A 13052-nucleotide genomic window follows, 5' to 3' on the forward strand; every position below is an offset into this window, starting at 1 on the left:
GAGTAAGCTGCAGTGTGGAATTTTTCAACTCTCTGGTAACCCAATTCGCATCTCCAACAAGTTTAGGGTTCGCTCAGGTAATGGTACTTCGCAAGTTCCATCAGCAGCAGAAGAATTTGATTCCCGCGACTTCAATGTGGACTCTTTCGCGGCCAACTACTCAGCTAAGTTCACCAGCATGAGAGAGTACCAGTAATGGGGCATTGATCTTGTTGTAATGTTGTCGTGGCTCTGACCAAAGCTCTTCTGTTAGATGTGGATTCCCAACTTCGCCTCTCTTGTGATGATGATTGGGCAATGTTTCCTCTGGTGGTTGGTGTCCCTTTTGTTTGGGGTTCTGACGAAAAAGGGCTCCTCGCCAAGGACCTCTTGCTAAACATTGCTATCTCGCTAGTTGCGGTCCATGGAAATTTTGGTAGTCTGCGCCAGCCGAGGTATGACTTTCTTCCTTATGATTCATCTCGTTTCGGGGACCGATTTGTTCTTATGTTCCCCTTTTCTTTCAGTTCATGATGCCTGTCGCTGGTATTCTCAAGACGTCCAAGGGAAAGGTTTTTACTACCGAGTCTTTAACTCCCAAACATGTATCTACCTCTCCTATTATTTTCCTCTCGTGATATCTTTAATTTCTAACCTTATATTCTCCACAGGAAGGCATTATCCTTGCGAAGCATCCTTTTCTTGAGTCAACTAAGGGGCGAAAAAGGCGTGATCATCCTGTTCCACCTCCTCCTTCTTCTCATGTATCTTTACTTCGTCATTATTGTCACTTCGCATTCTCCATCCTTTTATCCATCTTTCATGCTGAACTTGTTATCTCGCAGACTGGGGTCCCCTCTTCTGGTGGGTCCAAAAATCACTGAAAGGTCTTGGATCTGGCTGCTTTGACCCCAATTCCAAGTTCTGTCGTACTTACAAGTCTCTATACTCCTCCCAAGTTTCAACCTTCTCATCCTCGCACAACTCCCTCTCCAAAAGTAGATGATCCTCCTGTTCATCCCAAGGTTGAGCGTCTGAAGAAGTCCACAGGGGATTCTTCTGCTGGCGAGAAGAAGAAGCAGGCAGCTCCGTCGGTGCTGTCTAATCCTCTCTACGATCCGGACATGAAGTTTCTCCAACTGGTCTACGACAAAGATCGCGAAGACCCAGCCATGATGTCTTGTGCCTTAGAATCTCTGATGACTTTTAGTGCTGGTGACTTCCTTTCTCAAGAATCGTCCGTACTGCTAAATGCCTCCATGAACTTGTGTCTCTGAAAACATTCAGCTTTAATGAACCAGGTGAGCCTTTTATGCTTTTACCGATATGCCTTCTTTCTGTCTAGAGGTTTATCACTTGAATTTAGATTCTACAATTCGTAGGAGGTTCACCGTCACATGGCCATCCTCGTGGAAATTAGACTTGTTCGCAAGAAAGAAAAAAGGGACGAGGCTCAAATCAAAATTTTGACAAAGGAGCTTCAAGAGGAAAAAGAGCATTCCAGCAAGCAGAGTCAGAAGATAGACAAGCTTCTAAGTAAGTTCTCTCCCCTCGCAAAATCGTTCTTTGCCTTTGCTTTTAATTCTGTTATTTTCTTATTTCGTATTTCGTCAAGCTCGCTGTATGCAATGCCAAATGGATTCCTCTGAAGCATCTTCCTCGATAGAAGATATTCGTGTTGAGAATCTGAACCTCGTGGCCGAAAATGATTGCTATGTGTCCGAGAACCTGATTTTGAATGAGAAGGTCGAGACTCGTTTTTCACAAGTGGACCGCCTGTCTATTGATTGTTCTCGTAAAGAGGAATTAAATTATCATCTTCATGACGAGAATGAGCGTTATAAGTTTGAACTTCAACAGGTCAGCAATTCCTTCACTACTTCTAGGAACCTTCATTACTCGTCATTAGCTGCCTATAGGAGACTGGAAGAAGATAACGAGCGCGTGATCAATAGTAAAGCTAAAGTCATGGTTGATCTTCACAAATCTCGTAACAAGGTAGTTGGTTTAAACGAAGAGATCGACTGTCTGAAGAACAAAGTGGAACTTCTTCAAGCTCAGTTAGATAACTCATCTCGTCCGAGGTCTATCAAATCTTCTTCTCAAGCCAAGTCCGCAGATTATCGAAAGAACAAGGGTGCTCTTGTCATTCAATCTGACAAAGATACCTCAAAGTACGATCATGGTAAAGGTTGCGACAATGCCTACCACGAGTTATGTGTTCAACTTCACGAGTCGGATCTAACGATCTCCAGGATGGATCATTTTCATACCAACGTCCAAGAAACCCTGAACACCACTATCTTGCAAATGGAAGGTAGCTTTAGGTGCAGTGCGGAATACTATTGATTATGTCAAACTTCTAGTTTCTGATGCAGTTTTTTTTGGTTTTTTGCAGAATCCGAAGACCGTCATAAGAGCCAAGTCCTTTGCCTTTCCCGTGAAAGGGATGAATTTCGCACAGAGGTTTCTCTCCTGAAGAATGAGATCAGTGATCTGAATGCTGACATGGACGAGATGATTGAATCTTCTGCGAAGGTACCAAAGTTAGCTCGCAAGAACAACCAGAACTATCTGGTTTCTCTTTTTGGTAATTTCTGCGACGAGCATGGCCTTCCTCATCCTTCTTTTCCTCTGGAGGTGTTCTCCGATGATGGGAAACCAAAGGAAGATTGGATCATCTCTGGCGAAGAAGAGAGGCTTATTGAAGATGGCGAGGAACATAAGATTGAAGAGGTGAAGGTCGAGGAGGAGGAGTCCAAGGGTGCCTCTACTAGTATCGGTGCTGGTCTTGGTGGAGAGGGTGATGTTATCTCTGACGACGTCCCTCTTCAGCAACAACCTTAGTTTTTCTTCCTTCATATTTTAGTTTTACGCTTAACTATCTTGGAAACAATTTATCTTTCTGGGCGTTCCCAAGCTTGGGGGGCAAAACATCTTAATTTTTTTTGGGTAATATTTTGATTGAATTTTATGTTAATATTATAATTTCTTATTTCGTCAATTATATACTTACCGAGGAAATAGTCAGAATAATAATGAAATTTAAAGTATATACTTGCCTCTTATTCTTTTGCGTATTTCAGAGGTAGGGTGTAAAATTAATCAATACCTCCCCAGCTGTGCTTCTATAAGCTTTGAACCTTACGAGATACTTCTTTCCCTTGGGGTGCATGAGGCATCTCGCCGCTTCTTATTCTGAATTTCGTCAGAGCTTCTCACGTTGTCTCCCTCTTCGACTTTCTTATTTCACTTTCTCTTTCCTTTGCCTTTCTTCAAATTTCTTAAAATGCTAAGTCTTTCTAGGATAAAGCTAAAGAAGAACATAAAATGTAAAAGTATATACTTTCCTATTGTTCTTGTTGAGCACTAGCCGATCAAGATGAGGTGGTACATATCAAATTATTATTTTCCCTTGGTATCTTTGCCTCTTGTTCTTGTTATTTCATTGCGGCTTCACAAGCTTTGAATCTCGCTAGATATTTTATTTACCTTCCTTTTATTTTTGGAATCCACAAAGCGTATTTCCGTATTTAGTTCTTATTCACTTTCTGATTATTACATGTTATTTTATACAAGGTCTTAACATTTATATTTTTCCCATGTCGCGACAATGCGACAGGTCTAGCTATTAACATTTATATTTTTCCCATGTCGCGACAATGCGACAGGTCTAGCTATTCCCATGAATGTTAGTCCCATGACATTGCCGTCTTTTTTGGTCACACAACTCCCTAATATGGAGTGTGTCATCCCTTTATATTCCCCCTGATTGCCCCTTCAAGGAGGTTAACCCTAACATGCATGTTGGTTTTCTCCCATCCAGTTATTACAACATTCAGTTTTTTTCGTGACATCTTATCACCTTCGCCGATATGGCTTGGGGTTACGAAGTCACACCCTAAATGAGGTTTCTTTGGGATCGAGTGCATCGTAGCCAAGACTAGTCATACGAACATGGACGGTAACGCTCCAGACGTCCCAGGCACCCGCAGCTCAACCGAATACTTCGGCGCCTTGGTCATATTTCTGCACCCCTTACCGAAGGCCATCATAAAAGGGACCCTCGGCGGATAGGTCTTATCATTGCCCCTAACTTTCTCTCTGAGAGTTGTTCACGATAGTCGTTAGGTCTTTCCTCTTTCCCTTTCATGCGAACTAGGGTGCATGCCGTGGATTCTTAGCCTTCCTAGGCGAAGGTTTTAAGTTTCCCTAGAAACTGTTTATTTCATAATCTTATTTTCCTCCTAATGCGAGGTCTTATATTTCTTTTGTTATCTTGTAAGTATGAAAATTCATATTCATGATATGATTCATCAAAATTTCATTGTTATCCTTTAGAAAATTTGATACATTATCAATTGAGGATTAAAATAAGTACATTCATCTTGTTCCTACGACCCTTCCTCGACTATCAGTGTTCTTATTCTATGCGAATGTGATCCAATTGATATATTTTCAACTCCCTCATCTTCACTTCGTTCCTGATCTTGAACAGAGTCGCAAATAATGGATGCCTAGATGACAGCACATAGATGAACGAGCGCACTAAATCTTCCTCTCAGATCTTTCCTTTTAGTTCTCTACAAATTGTGTCCCATATCGCCACTAGACTTCATAAACTTTCATTTTCCTTTTGCTTTAACGAGAACAGTGCCACTATTTCTGGCTTGCAAGGTTCGTTTTTCGCGCATTTGTTCATCATTTATGGATGCAGTCCGATTGCCTTTTTTGTCACTGGGATATTGTTCCTTTTCCCACCGGCCATCTTTGATTGTTGCGTTAGATACTCTCTTTCTCGAAATTCCCTTATGCTACTCTGTATGGCTCTTTTTAGGTCTTCCCGTTAATTTTTTTTCCCTCGCTCCTTTCTTTCTTGCCGGTATTCGCGACATCCTCCAATCGCTAATGCTCCTTCCGGAGCATATTTTCCTCTTTTTGCATTGTTCTCCGCTTGCTTTCTTCTTAGATGATCGTTCTTAATTACAAGTTTCTCATTTTGCCTTTCCAACCTTATACGTTCCCTCACCAAATCTTCCTTCTTTCGTCTTTCTTGATATAGTTCCTTCTTCAATCGTTCCATCTCTTCTTCTTCACGATCCTTTCCTCCCTTGTCTAGAGAATCATGTAATTCGAAGCTCCCCTCAGCCTATTGTATCAATACTTTTTTGCGCTTAGAGTTGTTTGTCTTTGCTCCTCCTCGCGGGGTTCGTTTTTCCTTAACGGCAGGGGTTTCTTTCTCATTTCTCGTTACCTCATTTTCTTCAGCCATTTTTCTCTTCTTCGCCTTTCTGCTTTGCTTTATTTCAAATTGGATTCCCTTTTCTGGAGTCATCTCGCGGTTCTTCTCGCCGTCCATCGTCGTTTTTTCCACCTCTTCTACGTCTTTTTGTGTTGCAACTAGCTCTTCATTTGTCCCAATCGTGAATATCATCAGTCGCCCTGCTCTTCTTTCTTTGCATGCCTTCTTTTTTTGTTCTATTTTCTTCCTTATTTTCTCCTCACAGTTATGGACATCCTTTTTAATACAATCTTGTGTGTCCTTAAGTTCTCCCCTTATCTCGCCAATTGCACTTGGAATAGGAAACCGTATGTCCTGATGATATGTAGATGTAATTCCTTTTATCCCGTTGTTTGTGGGTGAAAATGGTTTCTGCTGATTTCGGTAATTTCGGGTGTGTGGGTGAGAAACGAATTTAAACCCTAAAGAATGTACTCCAAGGGAGTACTTTAGATTCGAGAGATCAATCTGTACAAGTCCGACCTAAACCAAATGGCCGTTCCAGACTTGATTCGGTCAGAAAGTGAAGAAGAATGAGTTGGTTTTGGGGAGGGAAGCAAGGAAAGTAATGAGACCAGAATAGTTGATTTCTGGAAGAGTAGTTTTTTTCTACGACTTGCATCATAAAGTGGGAAGCAAACAAAATGGAAAGCTAGCAAATGATTTCTGAGTGTCGTATGCCCCTGACTGAACTTGTCGTTCGGTGGAAATAGGTAAGACCTATTTATATAAGTCGAAGTGAAACGTACTCTGGTCTCATTAAGGAATGGAAAAATGGGCGAGTAAATGGGAGGAGGTGGTAACCGTTAACGCATGGAATTGATGTTCCATAAAAAAGAGCGTTTCACCATTACTCCCTATATTTACTAACCGCCTCATCCTTATGACACTTTCTTATGACGGGCGTAGTGTACGCCGCACGCCGTAAACCGCCAAACCAATACCCAAAGAGGATCCCCCAGTTTGTGATATGTGTTGATGTGTCGAATGTTTTCGTGGAAAACATGTAACACATTGTTGTTGCCTGGAAAGTCGAGCTTGGGAGACTTGTTGGCTTGGTGACCTTCGACGGTCGAGATTTTGCGTCTTAAGAGGAAAGGTATCCGTTGAGAATTGCACGCTTTCATTTTTTGTGGCCGCATAGGGAAGACCACCATGGTGGCGCGACTATTTTGGCATGCCTTGGCGCGGTTTGGCGTGTCCAAAATAGGGTTTCGGGTCAAAGGTTACCATGCGTTGTCTGGTAACCTTGGACGACTAGGATTTTCTCTTGGGATTGAAGGGCGACCGTTGATTGTCGCATGCCTTCGTTTTGGTAGACGCATAGGGAAGTCTAGCATGGTGGCGCTGCTAGGTTGGCATGGCCAAACTAGGGTTTCGGGCCAAAGGTTACCATGGTTGTCTGGTAACCGTGGATGGCTAAGATTTGTTCATGGGATTGAAGGACGACCGTTGATTGTCGCACGCCTTCGTTTTGGTAGCCGCATAGGGAAGGCCAGCATGGTGGCGCGGCTAGGTTGGCATGGCATTGGCATGGCATGCCTTGGCGCGGAGATGTGGATGGCATGGTTTGTCATTGGCACAGTGCTGCGGCTGGCATGGTTGCAATGCCTTGGCGCGGAGATGTGGCTAGCACGGTTTTCCATTGGCACGGTGGTGCGGATGGCATGGTTGGCATGCCTTGGCGCGGAGATGTGGCTGGCAATGTTTTCCATTGGCACAGTGGTGCTGCTGGCATGGTTGGCATGTCATGGCGCATTAGCATGAGAATTAGGGTTTTGCACATGTGATGTCAATTAATGTTAAGGGTTCTTCCGTGGAACATGACTCATAAAAGAAAAAGATACCCTGGTAATTCTTACGTAAGCATGCTGATCGATTCAATACATGTGCTAATGGTCGTGATGACGTCATGTCAGATGTGCGGTTTTACGATTTTAACTATAGGCTAAAAACCACCATCAACACCCGTGTATCCATGGTCTTCCTATAAGAGCATTGTAAGGTGAGTATATGTCTATCACGAAGACTGTGACTTTCGTTTCCAGCTCGCCAGCAAAAATCTTTACAGCTAGTTCTCCCTTTGGTTTAAACGTAACCCCATTAAACCCATATATATTGTACGTCGATGGAACAGGATCCGAGTCCTTGTATCCCATAGTTCTAAATGTATAATAAAAAAGTATGTCGACCGAACTCCCCGTATCCACCAAGATTCTGTCAATTGGCCAAATTTTCTCCTTCTCGTCTTGATCTTCTTCCCACCTTGAGTATTTCCCAAAATTCAGGGTTATAACCAAAGGGTTCGTGTGTGGATTTCCTCCTTCGGGTGCATCCTTTGATGAGAACGTTATTTCTCTTTTCTGCCATTCCTCCAATGGTTCCTTCGTATTGATGCAGAATATTTTGTTTCCTTCGAAGTCCCTCTTATGTACTCTCTTGAGTATGTTGTCATGAAAATTTTGGATGCTTTTCGCTGCATGTATTATCGTATTATAATTCGGCCTTTGTGATCCTCTATCTATTTAAATTCGGTATACCTACTAATTGTCACGAGGTGGTGGTACATAATTTTCTAGGAAATATGCGAGTTTTCCCTGCTCTGTCAGACGAAGTATAATTCGTCGAATGTTTCGACAATTATTAGTATGATTCCCATGAAAGCGATGATATCTGCAGAACTCATGACTCCTAGTTCCCGGAGGTGGCTCTCTTCCCAAATTAGGTGGTGGTGGGATCTCCTCTGTTAATACTATTGCCTCTCATACCTTTTCCACAGTTGTGTTAAGCCTAGGGAGCTTTATGTCTTCAAAAGTTGGTGCATTTGGTCTTCGCTCCCCAAATATGGACCCTTGGTTGTTTCTTTGTTGATACCCCATGTTGTAGCTTCGCGGATCGTAATTCCTTCGTCTTGACTCCTCATATCTTTGTTGATCGAACCACTGTTTATCTCCACTTGATACATCTACTAACTTCGCGGGGACTGGAGTTGATGGCTCTCCCTTTTCATATTTCGGATCATTCTCCACGACATGCACTGCCCTTGGAAATAGCCTCGAATTTCCTTCTTTTGCTGGAATTGGTGCTCCTTCGCTGACTTGCCTCTGCTTTTCTTCTGACGCTATATACTCCTTTTGGTACTCTCTTAATTCATTCATTGTCAAGGAGTTGCGAATAATGAATATTTGAGTGTACAACAGATCAGTTGGGATTAACGCGTTCACGAAAGCTAGGATGAAATTTTCCTCGTCAACTCTCCCTTCAAGCTCGTTACATACCGTCCTCCACCTCGTTACCAATCCTCGCAGGATTTCTGTAGGTCTTCTTCTTAAATTGAATATAGTCTCAATCCCAGGCCTCAGCATGTTGTTACTTATATAAGTGGTTAGGAATATCCTCTGTAAGTATTTGAATGACGAAATTGATCTTTCTGGTAGCCCTTCAAACTAAGCCAATGCTTCCCCGGCCAAGCTCGCGGGGAAATATCGACAAAATACTGCATCATTTCGTCTCCATTGCATCAACGAAAGAGTGTATTATTTCAAGTGTTGCACAACACTTTCGGATCCGCTGAATATGCTCGGAAGTTTCGGCAGTACACATTTCTATGGGATTTACGCGTACATTATCTCATAAGTAAACGGAGATTTATCGGCCTCTTCAATTGCCTCTGCCAGCTGCACTCTACCGCCTCTCCGCGAATTATTTATCAACGTCCTCATATCTCGCAGATCATCCAAGACTTCCTGGTTCAGGTTCCCTCCGCTTTCTTCCCGACGGCAACCTCTCATTAGGCTGAGCCTTCCTTCACCACGTCTCCTTTCTTCCTCATTCCTCTGGTCGAATTCGCGTTGTCTTTCATCTTCTTGCCTCCTCTCATTTTGCTCATATCTCCGCTCTTCTTCATATCTCCGCCTTTGATATTCCCAACTTGATATTTCGAATGCCCTTCTCAGTTCCTTTCTTCACTGCTTCGTCGTCTCCTTCTTCGCTCTCCTCCGTCTTCCTCACGGGTATGCCTCATTCGTCGTAACTCTTCTTCTCCTGATGACATCATGTCCACTTCCGAATCCGTGACATCAGCTGCAACTTCCTCGTTCAGTTGGCGATTTTGCAGCATCAGCCTGGCGTTTTGTCTCGTCAATCGGGAATGCTGCTCCGCTAGATCCCTGTCTCGTTCCCTTTCAAGGTGGAGCGTTTCCCTAAGCTGATCCAATGTCATGTCTTCTTCACCGATGTTCTCCCCCATTTTCTCACGAGTCATTTCTTCTCCTGTGATGGTTTCCGTGTCGGAACTGTGTACATAACCCTCTCTAAAGTTATCTACGTTGGCCTCCTCAGTCCGCTGCTGGTTCACGCCTTGCCTTTCTCCTGTAGCCTATTTTTTCCCTCTTTCCATTATTCCTCCTCTTTTGGCCTCCAATCGCTTGCTTCTCCTCGTCGTTATCATGTGTGCCGCTCGATATGGTGTTCTAGTCATCAACTTATCCTAGTTTCAATATCAATTATCCTGTAAACCCTAATTTTAAAAGGGGTGTATTGCTAAAATCTCTCACTCCTACAACTTCAACTTCTCTCCACTCCTTAGATGAGGATGAATCCCCAATCTAAGTTCCCTGTTTCTGGGCGCCAAAATGTAACTACTGGAAATCCAGTAGTACACCCGAAAGGAAAGTAGCCAAGATCTAGGACATGTTAAGTAATTTAAACTAGAAAATCTTTATTGATGAATTCTAAGGATGTAAAATACAAGTTCTTGAACACAAGGAAACCCTAATCACACTCTCTATACTAAGCTTTTCTCTCTCTCCAAATCTGATCCCCTTTCCCTTTCCCAAGGACCTCTATTTATAGGCCAATCAACCTTAATGGGGTACAGCTCATTTTACTTCGCCAAGTTCTTTCGGGAGTGCTTTATACTTCGCCCATGCCATTTTCCATAAAGTTTTTCCCCTTCTTTCGCTATATTCACATGAGTTTGTTGGGACACCTGTCTCTTTTCTTGCTCCTCAATATATTTACTTGGCAGGTTATCTTTTTTGCCAAGTTATTGAACTTCGCCATTTCTGTTTCGTCGTTGATATCTTGTTGGGTACTCTAACTGGGTCTTTCGCAACTTAGATTCTTAGTATAAGTCTCTTCGCATCTCCTTTGTACTTTGCGGGATTGATTGGTGACGAGGTAATTCTGACATTTGAATTGACAAGTCCATGACTGGGATCTCTAAGTGAGATTCTCTAGCCATACTTCTTCCCTTTATGTCCGACACGTGGCGAACCTATTTCGTGTACCCACAGGTATTTTAATGGTGGGTTCCTAATATAAAAAATTTCCAATTTCGGCTAGCCATATTTTTCCCCGTATTAAATTTGTGGCGTAAAACTCTCTTTATGAACGAGTTAGTACTTTCGTGGTGCGTGAAAATGTCATTCTGATCTCTTTCAGAGGTTGAAAGTATCAAGGTAGTATTCTATGCGAACTAAGCTAGACTCTCAATCAAGATGCCCAAAATGTGTTAGAAAAAGAATCACTAAATTGGGTTATTTTTGGTTTTATTAGGGAAAAATAGAAAGAACAAGAAAAGGTTTAGCATTAGTATTAGCCTGGCATATTTCAGATTATTTCAGCTCAATTTCTACTTAAATTCCAATACGTAAGGTCCTTACGAATGGCATGGCACCCGCATTTCTAACTTTTTAAACCTGTATATCCCATTGTAGTACCACCACCACTCTCAAATTCAGCTACTTCTTGAGAGAAGTTTTTCACTCTGAAGCTTAAAGGACTACCTCTCTTTTATTCTACTGTTAATAAGAAACCAAAGCACAACGTGGTTCGTGCAAAAGAAGAGGCTCGATGTGAAACCAATGGAGGAACCTAGTGATGAACTTCAAGTACATGCAATTGGTGCAAAAAGGAAGTTAGTCAATTTAAGCACAGCCAACTTGCTTGACATAAATGATCAAGGTTCCAGCCCCCCAAATTTCTTAAGTGAAAAACAATTCTAATAAGAAATGCTGACTAGCTACACAAGGTTGTTACATACATTCATAGGATACTTTAATGTGCTGCTGTGCACAAATCATAGAGACCGTTAAAAGCTGATTGAACTCTAGGAACTAATCGTTATGACATCAAACATCCCTAAACATCTCTAAACAACTGACATCCCTAAATTAATATCAAAATTAAATAGCTAAATAAATTCATGGAATTAGTCATCGTTGACATCAAATAACCCTAGATATTACAGCTCTGATTACTAACAAGCAAAAGGGAAATATTACGAACTGATATTATCACCGGTGGATGAGACTTAATCTTGATCTACAACTATTATTCACATTGTGAAAATGGATTTTAATAATGTATGACCTGAGTGTAATCCTCCGCCATCTCTCTTTGTCTTTAATAATCTTATAGAAATCAATCAATCATGAGTCCCAACAACGAGGTGCGACCCCTTGGGAAAAATTTCATCGCGTAAAAAGAGTAACAAAACCGGAAAGAAAATTATAACTGTATTCCCATATATATTTTATAGTTCGCCTTTACAGTACAAATTGTAGATCGGTCATCAGAAACAAAGAGTTCTCAAACAGAGTTATCAGCTACAACCCATGTATTATCACGTGCGTGAACTAATCTACGTACCTGCTGCAACAGACATCTTTTTCAGTCGTCAACGTTTGACATGGGATGGAAGAGAGAAGTGGTGTTCACTTTTTTCTCACACTTATTTTTTTGATTTGCAACACTTTTTTTGCCAACCTAGCAGCGCAATCTAGCCCACTTATTTTTTTGATTTGCAACACTTTTTAGTCAATCTAGCAGCTCAATTTAGTCCATAGGGGTTAGCCTAAGGTGGCGGAATATAAAACATAAAACGGTGAAGAGCCAGCTTTGTCAGTATTGATCAGCGAGAAGACTGGTGCAAATGCGACTGAATTGGCAGTCGGGGTTTGGGAGCCCAAAATGTTTCAATTTTCTAGCTTTGGGCCACCATAATGTTAAAATTGAGTTTGTAAAAGCTGAAAGCAGGCGGTGAATATTACGAAGGTTGCCAATAGGCGTACCGCCGTACCAGTTTACACGGGATAATTAATGAACCCATCTCAATGCTGGGTGATATATCTAGCCTGATCAAAACAAAAACAAAACAAAAAAAAAAATCTAGCCATTGTTGCAAAGTCTAACTCTAGTAAAATCGTTATAAACACACACAGAAAGATCAACGAGAGAGAGTATTGATTTAGTTTCTAATTCAGATTAGACATACCAGAAGTAACAGATTTAGGAAAAGAATGAACACTAAACTAACTCTAGGAATTTGTCTCTAAGGATAATCTCAACACCACCAAGGAATAGTAGCTCCCTATTCCTCTCTTCCTCATCCTCCAGCTGTTCCGGTTTAGACCTCTTTGTCAAGTCTCAACCCTGGCATAATAGTAGTAATCATCCCAGGACCCATCCTTTCACAAATACGCTTTATTCTCCGTGTCTGTAGATAAAGCATAATAGAAATCACATCAGATGCGAGTTTCAGAAAAGCATAATAGCTGTACATAAATTTAACTTGATTTTGATGAAAGCTACAGAAAAGTTATCAGAAGGGACGATAAAACAAGTGCAAGAAACCTATCCTTCTGAAACATCTAAATACTGGACATGCTGCATACAACCGCCAACAACAAAAATAATAGCCAGCCCCAAAGTTCTTACCATCCAGTCATCACGCATCTCAAACCGAGAATCAAACGCCATCGGGCGGACAAAGATCACTGCACGCCGT

At 41.8% G+C, this 13052-nt stretch overlaps 1 protein-coding gene across 1 annotated transcript; it reads right to left on the reverse strand.

Annotated features, from left to right (window-relative positions):
• Nucleotides 1–4825: 4825 nt before the first annotated feature.
• On the reverse strand, nt 4826–5413 carry LOC113316571 (stress response protein NST1-like). Its single transcript, XM_026564728.1, has 2 exons — nt 5234–5413; nt 4826–5128 (listed from the first exon to the last, which is right to left on the reverse strand). The coding sequence occupies exons 1-2, from the start codon at nt 5411–5413 to the stop codon at nt 4826–4828; spliced, it is 483 nt and encodes a 160-aa protein (XP_026420513.1).
• Nucleotides 5414–13052: the final 7639 nt, after the last annotated feature.

This window comes from Papaver somniferum, chromosome 10 (assembly GCF_003573695.1).
Source record: "Papaver somniferum cultivar HN1 chromosome 10, ASM357369v1, whole genome shotgun sequence".
Taxonomy (NCBI): Eukaryota; Viridiplantae; Streptophyta; class Magnoliopsida; order Ranunculales; family Papaveraceae; genus Papaver; species Papaver somniferum.

Coding starts and splice junctions, on each gene's coding strand:
- LOC113316571 (XM_026564728.1), bottom strand. CDS start 5,413: ATGATATTCACGATTGGGACAAATGAAGAGCTAGTTGCAACACAAAAA. Junction 5,129..5,233: donor AAATGGCTGAAGAAAATGAG/GTAACGAGAAAT, acceptor TTGATACAATAG/GCTGAGGGGAGCTTCGAATT.